Source organism: Eretmochelys imbricata, chromosome 2, assembly GCF_965152235.1.
Source record: "Eretmochelys imbricata isolate rEreImb1 chromosome 2, rEreImb1.hap1, whole genome shotgun sequence".
In the NCBI taxonomy this organism is placed as follows: Eukaryota; Metazoa; Chordata; order Testudines; family Cheloniidae; genus Eretmochelys; species Eretmochelys imbricata.
This window is the reverse complement of record NC_135573.1, coordinates 25,298,851-25,321,692: the sequence shown is the minus strand read 5'-3', so window position 1 is coordinate 25,321,692 and position 22,842 is coordinate 25,298,851. Positions and strand designations below refer to the sequence as shown.

The following is a 22,842-nucleotide window of genomic DNA, read 5'->3' as shown; positions in this document are numbered from 1 at the left end:
CAGCATACGCTGATCAGGAAGAAATCCACCCACGCATACTTCTCCCCATGGATAGCATTGCTCAAGTGACATAATCCATTGGATTATGGCATTCTAGTAAACCAATGATTCACCAGGATTTAAATTTCAAATAAAAATTATAGCCAAAGAATGAACATTATGATAGTAACAGAGAGAAAATAAAACCTGACACAAAATAGTAATTTAAAAATCAGTTTCAGAAGTGTCACAAACTGTATATGCCCCAATTCTGAGGTACCTAAATTCAATGGGACTTCTGGGTCTCTCTGTGACAGGGTGGGATATTCTGTACCAGGCTGTGGACTCAATTTTGTGTGGCTTAATGACCCCATCTAAACTTGTCTAAGGCATCTTATCATATAACACTGCAGACGGTGCCTGCTCAGGAAAGCTGCTCAATTACTCACTGAAGGATGATCTGGTCTACATGACACAGTTAGGTTGATGTAAGCTGCCTTGAATCAACCTAGTTGTGGAAGCGTCTTCGCTTACATTTGGCTCTGGCTGATGTAAGTGACTCTTTATGCCAGTTTAGTAACACCACCTCCCTGAGTGGCATAGAGTCATGGTCGATGTAATTAGGTCGATGCAGAATCACTGTAGAAACTGCACTGCCTACGTCAATTTTACTGGCTTTCAGAGCTGTCCCACAATGCCACATGCTGACACTACAATTGATACAAGTGCTCCTGGTGAGGACGTGTACCACCGACACAAGGAACCAGGTGTGCACACACACAAGTGATTTCATAACTGCAGTGGCTGTAGGTCAACAAAATTTTGTAGTGTAGACATGGCCTGAGAAACCATCAATAGAGCAATTGATGGCCATTGGCTCCAATTCTCTTTCTACTCCCTATCCCATGGAACGATGGACTTTCTGTACTGGAACCCACGGGTTGGGGAAGGGTCTGGAACATCCCAGAGGAAAACGTGGCAAAGAGAGAGAGAGAGATTATTTAAAAGGAGGTGCAACTCTGCAAGGGGCTGATCATCACCATTGGAAGTAGGGCATCCAGGAGAGAAAAGGACCGGGGGACTCTGTCCAGCCTGAAATGCTGACAACCCTCCAACTCCTAGTGAAAAAATTAAGAAAGGGGGCATTTCAGGACTTTTTTTTATTTGTCAAAGATCTAGAACTCTTGAGTGCTTTTAAGAATTAAGGGACTGTGGCTAACCTGTCCCTGAAGGGGTTAAACTAGAAGGGCAGAGGACCCACAGCCTATGTGAGACACTTGAGGGTCTGTATGAAAGTAAGTAGAGGGCTCAAGAGGTCTAAGGCACTGGTTTGGGGCTCTAGGGCTGCTAAACTGTGGAGTCTCATGTCTCAATGAAGGGCTCAGACAAGCGATCTGAGCTTGGGAATGTGCCCTGTAGACCCCGAATTAGAAACAGTGACGAGCCTCAGGCGAGATCCAGCTGGTTTAGAACAATGGTTCTTGACCAGGGGCACACATACCCAATAGGGATGCAGAGGTCTTCCATAGGATACATCTACTCATCAAAATATTTGCCTAGTTTTATAACAGCCTCCAAAAACCACTAGCAAAGTCAGTACAAACTGAAATTTCATACAATGACTTGTTTATACTGCTCCATATACGATACACAGAAATGAAAGTACAATATTTCTCTTCAAATTGATTTATTTTATAATTATATGTAAAAATGAGAATGTACGCAATTTTTCAGTAGTAGCATACTGTGGCACTTCTGTATTTTTATGTCTGCTTTTGTAAGCAAGTAGCTTTTAAGTGAGATGTAACTTCAGGGTACACAAGACAAATCAGATTCCTGAAAGGGGTGCATTATTGTGGAAAGATTGAAAGCCACTGGTTTAAAACCATGTGGGACCCAGTGGCTGAGCCCTCTTACAACAGACTTATGTCCATACAGAAGGGTAATGGGGCAGGTTGTAATACTTAGCACTTCTGAAAATCAAACACAAGGTACCTCACCACAGTCACCCAAAAATTGAGGCATAATCAGTGAATCATGTAGCCTGAGGAAGCAGAGCAGCTACCGTGGCATGAATCCTTTAATCTGAAAAAGTAATTCTGTTAAAGAAAAAAAAAAAAAAAAGCAGCTGAGAATGGCGCACAGATTTGGGATGAAGTTTATTTCATTTTATTCCGATCTATATTCTGAGTGGGGCAATCCCCCAGCTATCTCTACAGAGTACCTATCCATCCTAATCTCAAAATCCTGAACCAGAACAGCAAACAAGAAAAAATGTTTTAGGATTATTTTATATCTTTTAAATAAAAGATAAATGAACTGAGATAATAAAGTTTATTATAAGTGGCATGATGAATGCGTTTCCAGATGTATTTCTGGCTATAAGTTTGGTCTTTCATTAACAACATTTTCCCCTACTGGAACGTGATAGTCTTTTGTCCTATTACCCTTTTCTAAACTTGGATGTTACTAAAGTATATATGCAATTTCTTATTGTACTTTGAATGGAAAACTGCATATTATAAACAAATCTGCCTTTAATGTTGAAGTCTCATCATTTCTTCATAAACCTTGTGCTACTTGATGTTTTTCTTAAAACGCCAACTCCTGGAGTCAAGTGACTGCATTATAACCTGTTTTGGCTGGTTGATTTTTTAAAGGTAGATTTCCAAGCCTTTGTGGTTGCAGAGATAAAGCTTGAAACTGTGAACCCTAAAGTTTCTATAATGAGAAGGCAAATAAAAAGAATTCCAAATTATTTTTAAAATCTCATGATTAAACCAGTCTCATGATTTTGGTGATCTGACTGCAGGAGGGGTCTGGCCCTAGGTTCAGATTGCAAAACCCCCCGGGGAACTGGAGGAGTAGGGGCCTGCAGGAAGAGTGCAGTTTGGGAACACCCCAGGGGCCAGGGGGCTACAGGCGGGGAGGGGGGTTGTCTCTAGCTAACTGCGACAGGGGATTGAAGGGGGAAGGTGTCTGGCCCTGAGTTGGGATCACCCCCAGGGGTTGGAGGGCTACGGTGTGTGTGGGCCTGAGCTGGGAACACCCCGGGGGCCGAGTCTGGGCTCGTCGCCAGAAGAAAGGGGGCCGTTGCTGCCTGAAGCCCCCGGGCCAGGCAGCGTCGCTGGCGGCGTCCTTGCGAACCGGGCCTGCCGCTCCCAGGCGGGGCGGGCGGCGCGTGAAGCAGCCCCCGGGCTGGGGACTGGGCGGCGCCCGGCGCAGGGGCCGTCTCCGTGCTTGAGTGTTGCACACACGCTTCCTGCACCTGCTCTGGGCGTAGCCTCCCCGCAACCTGCGACCGCGTCAGGGCCAGCAGAGCTCGGCTCTCTCGGCGGCAGCATGTCTGCCAGTGGGGGCTCCATGCCGCCGCCTCCCAACCCCGCCGCCTACTTCCCCGCGCCCAGGATCACGCTGCCCGTCGGCTTGGACATCCTGCGCACCTACTCGGGAGTCTTCATCTGCCTGGAGATTGTGAGTGACCCGGGCCGAGCGCTGCTCGGGGAGGGCAGTGCTGCTGGGCACGGGCTCCCCTCTCCCCCCTTCCTTCAGCCCCGGTCCCCTCTTCTCTTCCCCCCATCGCCGCACTCTTCAGCCGCGGTCTCCTCTCCGGTCCCCTCTTCTCCCCCCCCCCCCCCTTAGTGCTGCACTCCCCGCGGCACCCACTCGCTCCTGCCTTGAGTACCCGCTCCTCCTCCGCCAGCAAAACCCCTAACAAATCTTTCCTCCTCCGCGGCCCAGCACTTGTTGCGCTGAGCCCCCAGCGCCTCGCCGCCGCTGGGCTGCGATGTGAAGTGCCCCGAGCAGCAGGGCCAGTGTCGTGCATACCGAACCAGGGGCGGGCGGTGCACACCTGCCCGTCCCCCCTGTGCCGGAGCCCAGGCTGCTGCGAACAGGCGGCACCGCCGCCCTGCCACCGGCCCCCCCACGCTGCTCACCTGCCATTTTGTAGGTGGTCAAGGTGCAGCAGCTGGAGCGGGTGGTGGCAGCATCATGAGGTTCTGCTCCAGGAGCAGGAAACCGGAGAGCAAGAGCGGACTCTGCATTCTCCTGCCAGGCGCTGTCCCCCAAAGGAGGCTGCGGGAGAACTGGAGCGTTGGACTTTATGCAAGGGGCGGGCGGAAGGACAGTCAGCGGGGGGAATGAATGTGTGTGAGGTGGGGGCACCACCATTTTGCTTAATCCCGTTTTCCCACCTCAGAGCTTCCCCAGAAGGGGGATCCTGTGCAACATACCACTGTGCTGAAGTAACACCGGAGGCGTTTGTTCTCCTGATTTCCACTCAGAGCTGTGTTTTTGGCTCCTGTTCCGTTTGATTTAGGGGGCAGCAGGCCACAGAACATTGTGTATGTATTTTACACTGTTTTATTTTAATCAAGACAATCTTGATCCTCCACACGTTTAGATCAGATTCAGAAGTCCAAGGAAGTAAACCTATAGAGTGTGCTTGTTTTTAGGATCCCTCAAACTCTAGCATGCATGCTTAACCTTACTGGCATGACCAGTCCCCTTGACTTCAATGGGACTACTCATGTAGGACCAGGGTAAGAGTTTGCAGGAGCAGCATCATGATTACTAACAGATTAGGTTTCAGAGTAACAGCCGTGTTAGTCTGTATTCGCAAAAAGAAAAGGAGTACTTGTGGCACCTTAGAGACTAACCAATTTATTTGAGCATAAGCTTTTGTGAGCTACAGCTCACTTCATCGGATGCATACTGTGGAAACTGCAGAAGACATTATATACACAGAGACCATGAAACAATACCTCCTCCCACCCCACTCTCCTGCTGGTAATAGCTTAAGTGAGCTGTAGCTCACGAAAGCTTATGCTCAAATAAATTGGTTAGTCTCTAAGGTGCCACAAGTACTCCTTTTCTTTTAGCTTATCTAAAGAGATCACTCTCCTTACAATGTGTATGATAATCAAGTTGGGCCATTTCCAGCACAAATCCAGGTTTTCTCACCCTCTACCCACCCCCGCCCAACACACAAACTCACTCTCCTGCTGGTAATAGCCCATCCAAAGTGACCACTCTCTTTACAATGTGTATGATAATCAAGGTGGGCCATTTTCATCATACACATTGTAAAGAGAGTGGTCACTTTGGATGGGCTATTAACAGCAGGAGAGTGAGTTTGGGGGGGGGGGGGCGGGAGGGCCGAGGGTGAGAAAACCTGGATTTGTGCTGGAAATGGCCCAACTTGATTATCATACACATTGTAAGGAGAGTGATCTCTTTAGATAAACTATTACCAGCAGGAGAGTGGGGTGGGAGGAGGTATTGTTTCATGGTCTCTGTGTATATAATGTCTTCTGCAGTTTCCACAGTATGCATCCGATGAAGTGAGCTGTAGCTCACGAAAGCTTATGCTCAAATAAATTGGTTAGTCTCTAAGGTGCCACAAGTACTCTTTTTCTTTTTACTAACAGATTAGAGGTGAAATGCTGGCCTCGTTGAAGTTAATGGCAAACTCCCACTGATTACAATCACTCCAGGATTTCACCCGGAATGTCTTTCTTCTTACAGTCACAGATTTGAATACTGACCTGGGCTCCAATCTTTCAAATGGATCCCTATAGGGCCTGCCTTCCCCTCCACATGCAGCCCTGACTTTTTCCACAATGGCCTCCACACTGGTCCACGGATCTGCTGGTGTGGCTCCAGTGTCAGGACTGGAGCCCAGATCGGCAGTGACCAAAAATGAACTGCTTGATGGATTTGCTAGCTTATGTAACAGGTGCTGACGTTCTCAGTTTAGTCTTGGTGTTTCTCTGATACTGAGCCTGCTCAGGATCACAGTGGATGTTTAAATGAGTAACCTTGCTGCCAGGCTCAGCCGTGGGATGTTACAGAAAAGCTTGTGCTCTTACAATGCATTACATGTCTGTTCTCTGAATAATGTTCTGAGTCTCCAGTGCTATAAAGATGGAGAAAACCTGCTTCCTCACAACAACTAAAACCTGAAGAGAAACCCTTGAAAGTAACTTGAAGGTTGATGACACTAATCCATGGGAATGCGGAATGCATGCTGCTAGTGCATTTTTACATCATCAGCCTCATTTTATCCGCATATGGTTGCATTTTATACTTACTCCAACTCCAGGCAATTTCTTCTGAAAATTGAGTCTGGGGTCCTAGGTTCAAAAGAAACTGGTAGGCATTATTTTGAAGTTGTACTTCTTGCAGTGTGAAAATTTTATCTCCAAATTTATACTCTGAATTCTGGGAGGGTTGAACTGGAAATGGTAACTCAATATAAATATGAGCAGTGCTCAGTTAATAGATGAGTTCTATTTCAATCAAGTTAAGGCTTCCTGTATTAAAGGAACACATTTCAGGAAGCAAGTATCACTCTTATAGAGATCTGTGTTTATGGTTGAAGTCATTCATTGAGAAGATCAGTGTGCTGCAACTTAAATTTGTAGGAATAAATTCTGCTCCTAATTATATAGCTCTTAATGTGAAAAGAACTTGGCTAATATACTTCATTTATCCGATTTTCATGACTCAGCAGCCCACCATAGTTATGCTTGTCTTTTATATTTTACTTTTGCTTGTTGCTTTTTACTCTTTTGGGTCTAAACCATAAATTTGGTTTATACATTTATAATTATCTCATATCTGTATCCGCTGGGAGCTAACAAAACTATATATGGCTGTAAGATTTAGATTTCAATCTCATTTACATCCTTGGTATGCCAGTTGCAACAGATACAGATTTATTTATTTATATTTTAGGATAAATGCATTTTGATAATGTTTTCACTTGTCCTGTATTTCCTTCAAAATCAGATTTCAGGTGAAACTTCAGAAGCACTTACGTGATATAAGAGCCTAAATCCCATTTTCAAAAAGGCTTTACAAGCTTGTGTCTTACTGATTCTCAATTACTTAGCCTTCTGAGTAGCTAAGTCACTTTTCAAAAGGGGATTTTTTGAAAATTTTACCCCAGTACCAAAAAATTGCACCTGAAAGCTTTAAAAAATAAATTAATTAACGGTTAGTTCAAGTCCAGAGGGGCTGGACAAGATTCAGCTTTAAGCCTTTGTTCTCATCATGGATTTGGTTTTTCCTGCAGCTGTTTGGAGCCCTTGTCTGGATTTTGGTAGCTGCCTCTCGAGTTCCGCTGCCTCTACTGCAGGGATGGGTGATGTTTGTGTCGGTGACGGCTTGTTTTCTGTCCATCCTCTTCCTGAGCGTGTTCCTTTTTAGTTATACACACAGAGTGGCTGTGGACTGGAACCAGATGGTGAGTTTTTTTTCCCTTGGAGGTCATGATTGGATGAGAAAAACAAATTGATCTTACTCTTCGTAAGACTCTTGAGGTCTGATCCAAAGCCCATTCAAGTTAATGAAGAAACTCTAATTCATTTTGATGAGCTTTGGATCAGGTCCTTAAATATTATGCCAGGGTAGGTGCCTGGCCTTCACATCATGAATGGCCAAAGCATGGCCTGCAGCACAAACATAGCTCAGAGTTCTTCAGAGACTCTTGTCTGCTCTTTCCTTTTAATTTGATAGTGCAGCCTGTGGAACTACAGGTCCCAGCATGCAGTGCTCAGTGTTCATTCAATCAGATGGCAAGATTCTGCTCATGTTAGGATGAAGCTTTACATGCTGAAACCAGTAGTCCTTACAAGCTGTACCTCCATATTTAAAAAAAATAGACAGCTGTAATCCGATCCATTTTATGCAAGTTACGTGTCTATCTCAAACTATTGGAAAGTTACCAAGTGCATTCCTCAATGACTTATAGTTTGCGCTTTCCTGTGTTATTACTTAAAAAATGTGTTCCTGTGAGGTGTATGCTAAGAATGGGGAGTTTCTAACAGCCTAAAAGTGGTGAAATGCAATACTGTATCATTCTATTTTATCGTATTGTGAGGCTTTTTGAGTGAGCAATAACAAGCAGAGAAAATATACAAAGAATCAGACCTTAGAATCATAAAATATCAGGGTTGGAAGGGACCTCAGGAGGTCATCTAGTCCAACCCTCTGCTCAAAGCAGGACCAATTCCCAGCTAAATCATCCCAGCCAGGGCTTTGATAAGCCTAACCTGAAAAACCTCAAAGAAAGGAGATTCCACCACCTCCCCAGGTAACGCATTCCAGTGCTTCACCACCCTCCTAGTGAAAAGGTTTTTCCTAATATCCAGCCTTAGCCTCCCCCACTGCAACTTGAGACCATTACTCCTTGTTCTATTGTTTGCTACCACTGAGAACAGTCTAGATCCATCCTCTTTGGAACTCCCTTTCAGGTAGCTGAAAGCAGCTATTAAATCCCCCCTCACTCTCTTGGAGACTAAACAATCCCGGTTCCCTCAGCCTCTCCTCATAAGTCATGTGTTCCAGTCCCCTAATCATTTTTGCTGCCGTACGCTGGACACTTTCCAGTTTTTCCACATCCTTCTTGTAGTGTGGGGCCCAAAACTGGACACAGTACTCCAGTTGAGGCCTCACCAATGTCGAATAGAGGGGAACGATCACATCCCTCGATCTGCTGACAGTGCCCCCACTTATACAGCCCAAAATGCCATTAACCTTCTTGGCAACAAGGGCACACTGTTGACTCATATCCAGCTTCTCATCCCCTGTAACCCCTAGGTCCTTTTCTGCAGAACTGCTGCCGAGCCATTCGGTCCCTAGTCTGTAGCAGTGCATGGGATTCTTCCGTCCTAAGTGCAGGACTCTGCACTTGTCCTTGTTGAACCTCATCAGATTTCTTTTGGCCCAATCCTCTAATTTGTCTAGGTCCCTCTGTATCCTGTCCCTACCCTCCAGCATATCTACCAGTCCTCCCAGTTTAGTGTCATCTGAAAACTAGCTGAAGGTGCACTCCACACCATCGTCCAGATCATTAATGAAGATAATGAACAAAACCGGCCCCAGGACCCACCCTTGGGGCACTCTGCTTGATACCGGCTGCCAACTAGACATGGAGCCATTGATCACTACCCGTTGAGCCCGACGATCTAGCCAGCTTTCTATCCATCTTATAGTCCATTCATCCAGTCGATACTTCTTTAACTTGCTGGCAAGAATACTGTGGGAGACAGTATCAAAAGCTTTGCTAAAGTCAAGGAATAAAACGTCCACTGCTTTCCCCTCATCCACAGAGCCAGTTATCTCGTCATAGAAGGTCATTAGATTAGTCAGGCATGAATCCATGCTGACTGTTCCTGATCACTTTCCTGTCCTCTAAGTGCTTCAGAATTGATTCCTTGAAGACCTGCTTCATGATTTTTCCAGGGACTGAGGTGAGGCTGACTGGCCTGTAGTTCCCTGGATTCTCCTTCTTCCCCTTTTTAAAGATGGGCACTACATTCGCCTTTTTCCAGTCGTCCGGGACCTCCTCTGATCGCCATGAGTTTCCAAAGATAATGGCTAATGGCTCTGCAATCACATCCACCAACTCCTTTAGCACCCTCGGATGCAGCGCATCTGGCCCCATGGACTTGTGTTTGTCCAGCTTTTCTAAATAGTCCTGAACCACTTCTGTCTCCGAGAGGGCTGGTCACTTCCTCCCCACGCTGTGCTGCCCAGTGCAGTAGTCTGGGAGCTGACCTTGTTCGTGAAGACAGAGGCAAAAAAAGCATTGAATACATTAGCTTTTTCCACATCCTCTGTCACTAGCAATCTTTATGGTATTAAATGCAGTTATGCCTAATTGTTCACCACCTTCGTTAAATAACCTTTCTTCTGTGTCGCTCATTTTTATTACTGGCAATCATACTGCTTTTAGCCAGATTTGTATGTTTCAGTATAAACATCCGTGGTTGTGCATCCCTTGATATCCAAGTAACTGTGGTGAGAGTCCCTAGATCTGTGCAAATCTTGAATCAAAGGTCATAGAACTTCATAAATTTGGTGTTTGAAAGATTAAACTTGTGTAATGAGCAGTGCTACTCTGGATTCTGTCCAAACAGACTTTAGCACTGTAGCACCAGTGTTTCACTGTACATACAAACAAAGTACAACTTCAACTCTTAAATGGAATTAAACCACAAATCAGGTTAAGCTAGTTAATGACTTTTTAATGCTTTATTCACAAAATAAAAGTCATGATCCAGGAATTGTGAGCTGGATGTTGGGGAAACGGAGGGAATTTCACAGAGGGTTGTTAGTGTTGTTCAGTGGCAGTCACATCAGTTAGTATGCAGGAAAGCACATAAAGCATGTGCATTACTTTTAAGCAAGTGAATAGTGTCATTGGTTTCAGTGAAACTAATCACAGACAAAGTTCTGCACATAATTAAATGCTTTGCTGGACTGGAGCCATAGTGCTTTTTTGAATGTTCAAAGTACTACACAAACATTCATCCTATAACTCTCCTTGTGAGTGTGCATTATACAGTATTGATTTTGCCCTATCAAATGCTTGTTGTTGGCTATTTTTATTTCTGGTAGGATAGGGAATTTTGACACCACTCTGTGATAAAGAGAGTGCTGCTGCTGGAACCCCCCTTATGTGAGCAAAATGGTAATGGGTGCACAACACCTGTGAAAGTCATGCCTATGACGTTTGCCTGTGATTTTGTTAAAAATTCCCCGTGACTAATAGGTCAAAGAAATGGAATATGAACCTTTTATACCTAGTTCACTGGCTCAAAATCCAGTCCAGATCACTAATTACCGAAAGATGATTACCATTTGGCCACAATTCAGCATAGTACCTGCTGGCTAAATTTATATGTCCTTTAGTATGCTGGACCTAGATTTTTTTCAGCAAGATACCATGACGTCTACATTGAAATCTACTGCAAATGGCAAATTCTGTGGATGACTTAAAAAAAAAAACCTAGTTTTTTCAACCTGGTTACATAAACTCATTTTTTTATTTTTAAATAAAAAGATAGTCTACCATGTTGCTGTTTGTTGTAACACTTAAATTGGAAAATGTTTAAAGAAAAAAATTTTTTTATTATTTCTTATGCTGCAGAAACTAAACTTTGGCATGGAATTCAGAATGGCTAATTAAGGCTAGTGGTTTGATAAGGCCAAAAATGGGAAAAGTCCTGGCACATTATTTTAATTATTATTGTTTGTAATGGAAAATTATAAGAAGAGTCTAGTATCTTTTATTTTAAAATAAAAATAGTTTAAAACCATTTTTAAACCCTCCAAACTTAACTCTCCTGGATGCAAATTAGTAGCACTTTTAGGGTAAGGTTCTGCCAACCTTTACACTGAACAGTCCTTACTTCCTACATTGCCCCTATTCAATCTAGTGTGATTACTCATGGGAGTAAGACACTAACTCAGCATGAGTAAGGAAGTTGTGTTGCTCTGAGTGGTTCTTAAACTTTTGTACTGGTGACCCCTTTCACATAGCAAGCCTTTGAGTGCGACTCCCCCTTATAAATTAAAAACACTTTTTTATATATTGAACACCATTATAAATGCTGGAGGCATAGCTGGGTTTGGGGTGGAGTCTGACAGCTCGTGACCCCCCCCCCCCATGTAATAACCCTGTGACCCCCTGAAGGGTCCCGACCCCCAGTTTGAGATCCCTTGCTCCAGGGCCGGTGCAAGGATGTTTAGCACCCTAGGCGAAACTTCCACCTTGTGCTTGCCTACCCCCGGCCCTGCAGCAGCTCTGCGGCCCCCCCCCTCCGCCCTGAGGCGCCCCCCCGCAGCAGCTCCCCCCTGCTCCCTCTCTCCCTCCCTCCCCTCGGCCCGGGGAGCCGCATGCAGCAACTCCCCACCCCAGCTCACCTCTGCTTCGCCTCCTCCCCGAGCACGCTGCCGCTTCTCCCGCCTCCCAGGCTTGCAGCGCCAATCAGCTGTTTGGCGTGCAAGCCTGGGAGGGAGAGAAGCAGAGTGGGGCGGCGTGCTCAGGGGAGGAGGCAGAGCAGAGGTGAGCTGGGGCGGGGAGCGGTTCTTCTGTGCGCCCCCCACCCCCTGTTACTTGCTGCAGGCGGCCCTCCCCATGCCCCCCTGCCACAGCTCACCTCCGCTCCACCGCCTCCCCAGAACGCGTGTCAAGGTTCCTTCCCCACTCTGAACTGTAGGGTACAGATGTGGGGACCTTCATGAAAAAAGTAAGTTTAGGAGGTTACCAGCTTAGGTTAAAACTTCCCCAAGGTACAAACTATTTTACCTTTTGTCCTTGGACTTTCGCTGCCACACCAAACGTCTAACCGGTATATTACTAGGAAAGAGTCTATTTGGAAACGTCTTTCCCCCCAAAATCCTCCCAAACGTTAGACCCCCTTTCTTGGAGAAGGTTTGATAAAAATCCTCATCAATTTGCATAGGTGACCACAGACCCAACCGCTTGGATCTTAAGAACAATGGAAAAGCAATCAGTTTCTTAAAAGAAGAATTTTAATAGAAGAAAAAGTAAAAAGAGTCACCTCTGTAAAATCAGGATGGTAAATACCTTAGAGGGTAATTAGATTGAAAACATAGAGAATCCCTCTAGGCAAAACCTTAAGTTACAAAAAGACACAAAAACAGGAATATCCATTCCATTCAGCACAGCTTATTTTCTCAGCCATTTAAAGAAATCAGAATCTAATGCATATCTAGCTAGATTACTTACTAAATTCTAAGACTCCATTCCTGTTCTGTCCCTGGCAAAAGCATCACACAGACCGAGAGAGGCTTTTTTTCTCCCTCCCCCCAGCTTTTGAAAGTATCTTGTCTCCTCATTGGTCATTTTGGTCAGATGCCAGCGAGGTTCTCCTAGCTTCTTAACCCTTTGCAGGTGAAAGGGTTTTTCCTCTGGCCAGGAGGGGTTTTAAAGGTGTTTACCCTTCCCTTTATATTTATGACAGCGCGCTTTTGGCTGCCCCCAACCGCTTGGCACCCTAGGCGACCGCCTAGTTCGCCTAGTGGTTGCACCGGCCCTTCCCTGCTCTATACTGAACCAGATGTTAGTGCAAAGACCATAGACTTTATTCTCTACTGCCCTACATATTGTGTAGCCATTTACATCTGCACAAACTAGGTGTAAGCTACCATTCCCTTCTGATCTGGTGGTATTTTACACACACTTTGCACAAGACTTAAGTGATTATGCAGAGTGTAAAGCAGTGGAGTATTGGGTACCATGCTTTTTTATTTAAAAACCCGAACAGTAAACAGTTAGGTTTTGGATCACAGACGTCATGTCCCGGATAGAACCTTACTGTTGATACATATCTTCACTGTAACTATTGCCAGGGAAGTTAGAGTGTTTGGCATCTGGATGGAGGAAAATGACAGGTTCTCTTTTGAAAATATCTCTTCTGTGTACTACTACAGAGGGGTAGTCATGTTTGTCTGTATCCACAAAAACAATGAGGAGTCCGGTGGCACCTTAAAGATAACAGATTTATTTGGGCATCATGGAATAGGGATTATACATTCTAATTCTATAGTATGAGACAATATATTCATGTAATGTTTAAGAAAAGTTTTGTAAATGAGTTCCAATAGTTCATGGATTAGGGACCCAATCTTATGGGGTTCCAGAGGCTTCTGTATAGATTATTTAGGTTAATCTTTCTATCTACCGAATCAGACTCAGTGCTCAGTCTAGGAGATACCATGAGAGATGCTTAGTTTTGCTGTTCTCAAACTGTGGATCTGTGTCTCCAGAGATAACATGCTTGTTAACAGCAAAAACAGTTTTAAATAAATAAATAAATAAATGATATATAGAGGTGAGAAATAACAGACCTGAACCTTATTGTCCCTCTGCAAATTTGTGTACACAGAGTCAATCCCTTACCTCTCTCTAAAAGTGGAAAGTTTCAAAAAGTTCAATGACTAGAAGATTGTTGGACGCGGAATAGATTTGGACAGGAAGGAGTCTGGAGATAAATGTGAGAAGGGAGGGATAGGCAGTAGAAACAAAAGTGAGACTGTTTGAGCAGCATATTCCAGAAGTCTTGAGGTCTTTCTGAGTGTAGCCTTCATTGATTTGAGATCTACCAATACCATTCTCTCACTAGAAGGGAAAACTTATAATGGCAGCAGGCCGTAAAAGAGACCCAGTTTGGGAATATTTTAATGAAGTTCCTCTCTCCGTGGGTAAGACAGGCACGCGTGCAAAATGCAAACAGTGCCACAAAGAAATGCAAAGCCTGGTTGCCCAAATGAAACAACATCATGAGAAGTGTTCCTTCTCAGGAGGAAGCTGCATTGAAGATGACGAAAGGAACATGTCTGAACATGCAGGATCTTCAGGTTGGTAAATATTTTTATTTCATACTTCTTTCTTAAGGACTGCCTGTACTTCCTTCTGGACTGTTCTTGAATTCTCATGTTTGAGCAAAAAATATAGTTGTTACTCTATGGTACTATCATTTTAGATGCAGTTCTGATAAAAAATAAATAGCTGAAATAGGCAGATCTTCCCTTTACAATTTCACCTTTAAAGTAGTACCAGGTGTCAGTGAATGCAGTGAGTAATACTAAATGAGCAGTATGGTAATAATAATTAAATAACTGCATTGACTTATTTTGTTTAGGAGAATCCATCTTCAACATAAAGGATTCTGAAGACTATCCACCTTCAAGATCACCATCATTTTCTATAGTTTCAGAGTTATCTGCCAATGATCGTGTTTCAGTCACATCATGTATGTCACATAGCCATGGTAGCAAAAACAATAAATAAATAAAAATCTCCATCATCCAGAAACAACCATATATAAGTTTGTGATAAGAACCAGCAGATTACAAAAAGAGGTAATTGATGAAAAAATTGCTCTGTTTGTTTATGCAACAGACTCTCCTTTCCGTACAATTGAGAACCCACGCTTCATTAACATGGTTCAGTCATTAAGACCAGGATACAGTCCACCCAACAGAGCAGATGTCATAGGCAAATTGTGGATAAAGTGTATGAAAGAGAAATTGAACAGTGTGTGAATGGTCTAGAGGGTAAAATTGTTAACCTGAGTCTTAATGGGTGGAGCAATGTGCACAATGGTTCTGTTGTATGTGCTTTTGTGACAACAGAAGAAGGGAATGTCTTCCTTACAGAAACAATTGATACATCAGGAAATGCTCACACAGCAGAATACTTACAAGAAGTAGCGGAAAAAGCTATAACAAACTGTGGGAAAAAAAATTCAAATGTCTAGTACGCAGCTTGGCCACAGATAATGCTGCAAATGTATCCAAGATGAGAAGAAATTATTTAGAAGAAAGTGAAGAGAGTTCCCAAGCTAATAGCATACGGTTGCAGTGCTCATTTGATGCACCTCCTGGCCAAAGACTTCAGTGTTCCAGAAATAAAAGCTAATGATGTTGAAATTGCAAAATACTTCTGTAACAACCACTTTGCAGCAGCTGCTCTGAAAAAAGTGGGAGGAACCAAGCTAACTCTCCCACAAGACATGCGATGGAACTCAGTAGTGGACTGTTTTGAGCACTGTATCAAGAACTGGCGTAATCTGATGACAGTTTATGAACAAAATCGTGAAAAAATAGATGGCACTGTCACAGCCAAAGTTCTCAACACTGGGCTTAAGAGAAATGCTGAACACATGCTGAGTACCCTGAAGCCTATTTCTGTAGCCTTGAACAAAATGCAGGGAAATAGCTGTTTATTATTCCGGCAGCTCACGGAAGCTACTAGATCGCATGCCCTGATTCTCATGGGTGACTTTAATTTTCCTGATATCTGCTGGGAGAGCAATACAGCGGTGCATAGACAATCCAGGAAGTTTTTGGAAAGCGTAGGGGACAATTTCCTGGCGCAAGTGCTAGAGGAGCCAACTAGGGGGGGCGCTTTTCTTGACCTGCTGCTCACAAACTGGGTAGAATTAGTGGGGGAAGCAAAAGTGGATGGGAATCTGGGAGGCAGTGATCATGAGTTGGTTGAGTTCAGGATCCTGACGCAGGGAAGAAAGGTAAGCAGCAGGATACGGACCCTGGACTTCAGGAAAGCAGACTTCGACTCCCTCAGGGAACGGTTGGCCAGGATCCCCTGGGGGACTAACTTGAAGGGGAAAGGAGTCCAGGAGAGCTGGCTGTATTTCAAGGAATCCCTGTTGAGGTTACAGGGACAAACCATCCCAATGAGTCGAAAGAATAGTAAATATGGCAGGCGACCAGCTTGGCTTAATGGTGAAATCCTAGCGGATCTTAAACATAAAAAAGAAGCTTACAAGAAGTGGAAGGTTGGACATATGACCAGGGAAGAGTATAAAAATATTGCTCGGCTACATGTAGGAATGAAATCAGGAGGGCCAAATCGCACCTGGAGCTGCAGCTAGCGAGAGATGTCAAGAGTAACAAGAAGGGTTTTTTCAGGTATGTTGGCAACAAGAAGAAAGCCAAGGAAAGTGTGGGCCCCTTACTGAATGAGGGAGGCAACCTAGTGACAGAGGATGTGGAAAAAGCTAATGTACTCAATGCTTTTTTTGCCTCTGTTTTCACTAACAAGGTCAGCTCCCAGACTGCTGCGCTGGGCATCACAAAATGGGGAAGAGATGGCCAGCCCTCTGTGGAGATAGAGGTGGTTAGGGACTATTTAGAAAAGCTGGACGTGCACAAGTCCATGGGGCCGGATGAGTTGCATCCGAGAGTGCTGAAGGAATTGGCGGCTGTGATTGCAGAGCCATTGGCCATTATCTTTGAAAACTCGTGGCGAACCGGGGAAGTCCTGGATGACTGGAAAAAGGCTAATGTAGTGCCAATCTTTAAAAAAGGGAAGAAGGAGGATCCTGGGAACTACAGGCCAGTCAGCCTCACCTCAGTCCCCGGAAAAATCATGGAGCAGGTCCTCAAAGAATCAATCTTGAAGTACTTGCATGAGAGGAAAGTGATCAGGAACAGCCAGCATGGATTCACCAAGGGAAGGTCATGCCTGACTAATCTAATCGCCTTTTATGATGAAATTACTGGTTCTGTGGATGAAGGGAAAGCAGTGGATGTATTGTTTCTTGACTTTAGCAAAGCTTTTGACACGGTCTCCCACAGTATTCTTGTCAGCAAGTTAAGGAAGTATGGGCTGGATGAATGCACTATAAGGTGGGTAGAAAGCTGGCTAGATTGTCGGGCTCAACGGGTAGTGATCAATGGCTCCATGTCTAGTTGGCAGCCGGTATCAAGTGGAGTGCCCCAAGGGTCGGTCCTGGGGCCGGTTTTGTTCAATATCTTCATAAATGATCTGGAGGATGGTGTGGATTATACTCTCAGCAAATTTGCGGATGATACTAAACTGGGAGGAGTGGTAGATACGCTGGAGGGGAGGGATAGGATACGGAAGGACCTAGACAAATTGGAGGATTGGGCCAAAAGAAATCTGATGAGGTTCAATAAGGATAAGTGCAGGGTCCTGCACTTAGGATGGAAGAATCCAATGCACCGCTACAGACTAGGGACCGAATGGCTAGGCAGCAGTTCTGCGGAAAAGGACCTAGGGGTGACAGTGGACAAGAAGCTGGATATGAGTCAGCAGTGTGCCCTTGTTGCCAAGAAGGCCAATGGCATTTTGGGATGTATAAGTAGGGGCATAGCGAGCAGATTGAGGGACGTGATCGTTCCCCTCTATTCGACATTGGTGAGGCCTCATCTGGAGTACTGTGTCCAGTTTTGGGCCCCACACTACAAGAAGGATGTGGATAAATTGGAAAGAGTCCAGCGAAGGGCAACAAAGATGATTAGAGGTCTAGAACACATGACTTATGAGGAGAGGCTGAGGGAGCTGGGATTGTTTAGTCTGCAGAAGAGAAGAATGAGGGGGGATTTGATAGCTGCTTTCAACTACCTGAAAGGGGGTTCCAAAGAGGATGGCTCTAGACTGTTCTCAATGGTAGCAGATGACAGAACGAGGAGTAATGGTCTCAAGTTGCAGTGGGGAAGGTTTAGGTTGGATATTAGGAAAAACTTTTTCACTAAGAGGGTGGTGAAACACTGGAATGCGTTACCTAGGGAGGTGGTAGAATCTCCTTCCTTAGAAGTTTTTAAGGTCAGGCTTGACAAAGCCCTGGCTGGGATGATTTAACTGGGAATTGGTCCTGCTTCGAGCAGGGGGTTGGACTAGATGACCTTCAGGGGTCCCTTCCAACCCTGATATTCTATGATTCTATGATTGCTGACGCTGTTGAAATTTGGAAGGAACTGAGTAAGATCTTAAAAAGAAAATATGCAATGACAGAGTTAAATTACAAGCATTAAAAAAAATGAATGAGACAAGCACTCTGTTCAGCTCATTTTCTTGCAAATATTCTCAATACTTGGTACCAGGGTCAAACCTTAACTGCTGAAGAAGAGCTGGCTATGACATGGACATCCAGCAATCATCCCTCCATAATGCCAACTATAATAAACTTCAGAGCTAAGGGTGAACCGTTTGAGAAATATATGTTTGCTGATGATGTTTTAAAGAAAGTCACAGCAGTGAACTGGAGGACGTCACTTAAACACTTGGATTCAGAGACTGTTGAACCGATAATCTCACTTTTAACAGCAGTAGCTTCTTCTGCCGGTATAGAAAGAATATTTTCTTCCTTTGGACTAATTCATTGCAAACTGAGAAATCATTTGGGACCTGAAAAAGCAGGAAAGCTTGTTTTTCTTTTCCAGATTATGAACAAACAGGAAAATGAAGGTGAAGGTGACTGAGTTAGCTGCAGAAGCCAATATTTTAAGTTTCTCATGTTGACCTTGCTGACACAGTCAATTTAATTTTTGTTGTTGGTTTTTTAAATATTTCATTTAACTATTTTAGTTAAAAATCTTAACAAAAACAAACCTGATTTTAAAAAACTTGAATGTTTAACTAAATTTCAAAAAGTCATATGCTTGTTTTGTTAAAATATTATATGTTTGATGTTGAAGAAAAAAATCCAGAATACAGAACATTGTTGTTTTAGTTAAATAAAACAATTTAAATGTCTGTCTGGTGATGTTCTCCTCCTAATACAGCATGGCAAGAAAATCCTCCAAATATTAATGATTAACCTGTTGAACTGGAGATAGTTCACCTCCCACTGACTTCATAAATACCTGCTTCAGTTACCTTTGGTAAATGAAATAACTAAACAATCATTCATTTTCTGATACAGCTGTAAAACTAGTCTGAAAAGTTTTCAAAATAAATCACTTAAAAATGTATAGTGTGTACCTTCTAAAAATGAAACCTATATCGATCTCTGAATTGTGAAGAATATGTATTAAGGTTATAACAAGCAAAAAGAATGCACTTTTATGTAGAAATTCATGATTAAATTGAGTCTTCCTGACCAGTGATTTAAATCAATGCGATTTAAATCAAATCCACCCTGATTCTGTACACTGTGTTTTACAGAATAGAAACAAATATTTTAGGGAGGTTTTAAAAGCTTTATTGTATTCCCTCAGCTTGGAAAGTCAGACTCTTAGTGACTGGAGCTGAAATGTACAGGACTCAGGAGAGAGAAATTAAAACTAACACTTAATACACCTCTTTAAATGAATGTAAATAGCAAATGTTTGTATACACAAATGTGCACAATATAGTGTGCATGAGAGAAGAGTAATAGGATGTGCTTTGTGTTTTACTCTAAATATGGTATGCATCATACCTACTACTTTTAAATAGTGGTTCTTGTTGCTTTTTTAGTAACAAAGTTGCTGGGTTATTATAGCCGTTATTGCAAATGTGACTTAAAACATGGCAACATAATTGCTGACGTAGATCACTTAAGAGGTCAAGCTATACAGTATTTATTTTAAAGGTGTGGGTTTTGTTGTTTTTGTTTTTAGTATTCTACAGTAACATAACTGAGTAGTATCACCTTGTATACTTTTTTAGGATATAAAGATTAAAAAGTTTCTTACTATGATGTGTTGCATTGTAATATGGCTGCACTCTGATGACATTAATTTTAGGTGAATGATCTGAAAGTCTTCTGTATGGCACCTCTAAGCTTGCTTTTTGTTTGCATTTTGTTTGCACTGAAACTTAGAGATTGGTTAGGAAGAATGCACATATCCAATCAGTTACAACATAGCCTAATGACAGGTTTCAGAGTAACAGCCGTGTTAGTCTGTATTCGCAAAAAGAAAAGGAGTCCTTGTGGCACCTTATGCATCTGATGAAGTGAGCTGTAGCTCACGAAAGCTCATGCTCAAATAAATTGGTTAGTCTCTAAGGTGCCACAAGGACTCCTTTTCTTTTTGCGAACATAGCCTAATTCTGTCACTTTCTTTTCAGGATTTTCTTTTCCATGCGGCTACTTTTGTCTTTTATTTTGGAGCCTTTTTATTGCAAGCAGCAACAACGTCTCTGCATAATTATCGATGTCCATCAAATGCCACCGTGTTGCTAAGCGATCAAGACTATAACATAAGCATAGCAGCCTCAGTAAGTATTTCATAGATATACATCAAGAGATGGAATTCTGTTTTAACCCTTTTTAGCTACCCAACCAATCTAATGGCTAACTGGAATGTAAACTTTTCGGGGAAGGGACTGTCTGTTTTTGTGTGTTACACAGCACCGAATATTCACATATTGATAATTTAATTTTTTTATTTCTCTCCCGCCCCAATAAGTTGTTACTGTGTGGTAGGTATTTGCTACACTACAGAATAATGTTCTTTATATATGATCATAAGGGAACATTTAGAGTGAGGCATACTAGTCGGTGGAAGTGAAGGCTCAATTATTAGGTGTTTTCCTTTGCATTTGAACAATGCTGCCTTTTCCATAGATGTGTGCCAATGGGTTTAGCACAAGGGATTGGAAGTACTGTTCTTAGTTTTTACGCCTTCTAACAGTGTCTTGTTTAGATCATAGGATCATATACATTTATTTAAGCTTATTAAAAACCTCTATAGGTGTCCATCACAAAAATTAAAATACACAAGACAAAAATGATAAAGGACGCTCAACCCATCTAGACATAACTATCTACCAGCTGATATGAAGATAAAACAAATAAATTGCTCCAGTGCTCAGCCCATCCTCTCTGAAAGACAAAAAAAATTACGGAGCTTTGCAGCTTGACAGATGCAGGCTGCAGTGGGTCTTGATGTGAAGAATTAGTTTCAAAGTCTAGGAAGCTCATTGAGATTCCTCTACAAGCAGCATCCTCCCAGTTATAACAAGGCAGCTCCAGCTGATCCTAGCTGTGGCAGTATGGCCTGGGAATAGAGATTAACCATGTCCCAAATCAGTCAGGTCTGTTTAATAGGTCAGCTTCCTGAATTCTACCCAGAAACTTATGAGGAGCCAGTGTAGCTCCTAGAGCACTGCTGTAATGCTTGTGTGATGCAAAGTTCCACCTAGTATGCAGAATTCCTGCCTTTCTCATAGTTCTGCTGAGCTGTAGTGGGTTGGGGGGTATTGTGAAGCTCCCCATTGGGCTGTCCCAGGCTGTACGTGGGGAAGAAGCTCCAGTCTCTAGGCCCCACACAGTGCTGATGGGATGTGGGGAAGAAGAGCCAAACAGAAGAGCTCTGATCCCTAGCTCCTTCACAGCTGTTCCCCAAGTATGTCTGAAAATAATTATCATCTTGTCACATGTTCATTTTTGCTGCCATTAACCAAGAAAATGTTAAAGACTGCATAGAGAAAACAGAAAAATTAAAGTCTTGCTAAATAGCTGCTGTCAAGACAATGACCTTCCAGCTGTTTATATTATAGATGAAAGCATGTGTGTAGGTTCTTTTTAAAAAAGTAATAGTCCCAGCAATTATTAGCATCTGTTTTCCAAACATTCATTATGTCACTCAAAGCATGTTTAGTATGGGTAGGATGTAATAATCTAAGTGACCCAGGAGAGAGAGGGAGAGGCAGGTCTCCATCATTCTGACCTGGAACACATCAGAAAGTGTTTCAATTTAATAAATAAATCCCTCCTAGTTTCCGTCCTCCCTAGTTCTTCACAAATGCATTCATAGAGCCATCTAGTATAATTTCTAGGATGAACACAAACATAGATTTCACCTTACGATTCCTCCAGCAAAACAACTTGCGATTAAGCTAGCACACATCTTACAGAAAGACATCCATCCGGATGTCTAAGACCATAAGTGCTAGAAACTTTACAACATCCCTTGGTAACCTATTCCAGTGGCTGATTATCTTCAATGATCAAAAAAAAAAAAGAAAAAAGTGCCCCTTTCCACAAGTAAATAATAAATGTTGATACCATATTGTTTTAGTGGTAGCTTTCTCCTCAGTTTATGTTTGCTGGAGTCAGATGCATTAATTTGGAGATGAATGAAATTAAATACTAATAGAAACAAAAGCCAAATGACTGTGTTCATCCTTGATAATAAGAAGAAACTTGATTACAAGGTATAAAAATAAGTATTTAAGAGGGTTGCACCAGGACCTAGGTAAAAGACCTACTTTAGTTACAAAGTAGCAAAGTGATGTCAGGATTTGATGCTTTTGACAAAATGTTGTCAAAGCAATAGCACATAGGTTCTCAACCTGAGGATCATGATAGGGTCTCAGGGGGTCACAACCAATCTTCATCATGGCTTTCTGGTTAACTGGGGGGGGGGGGGGATTCTGAAGCTTCCTTGTAAAATGTGGTTGTGGGAAAAGTTGAAGAGCAGTAATAGAAATCTCATATGTGATTCATCTTGCTTTCTTCTGCAGATTTTTGCCTTTGCAACAACCATTTGTTATGGTTGTAGCACAGCCCTTGCTTTAAGAAGATGGAAACTATAGCACCTGAAGAGGTTAATGGTTCAGCATTCTAGTTTAGTTTGTGTAATTGTGTATAAGATCAAATTAAATGCCACTTGTCTTTCAAACTGTAACGGAATTCCAAAAGGTTTTTATGTATAAACTCTATTTTAAAAATGTTAAAAATGCAGATAAGCTCATATCAGAATTACTTTAACTGAAATAATCTGTGATTGTTTTTTACTTTTATTATATGCTAATTAGAAGCATTATTCTACTATCTATATTGT

The 22,842-nt window shown here is 42.8% G+C and overlaps 1 protein-coding gene across 1 annotated transcript; it reads left to right on the top strand.

The window, feature by feature from the left end:
- The first annotated feature begins 3,321 nt into the window (after nucleotides 1-3,321).
- Nucleotides 3,322-22,594, top strand: MAL2 (mal, T cell differentiation protein 2). Its single transcript, XM_077808843.1, has 4 exons — nucleotides 3,322-3,453; nucleotides 7,061-7,231; nucleotides 20,123-20,272; nucleotides 22,523-22,594. Exons 1-4 carry the CDS (start codon nucleotides 3,322-3,324, stop codon nucleotides 22,592-22,594), a joined length of 525 nt encoding a protein of 174 aa, XP_077664969.1.
- Nucleotides 22,595-22,842: the final 248 nt, after the last annotated feature.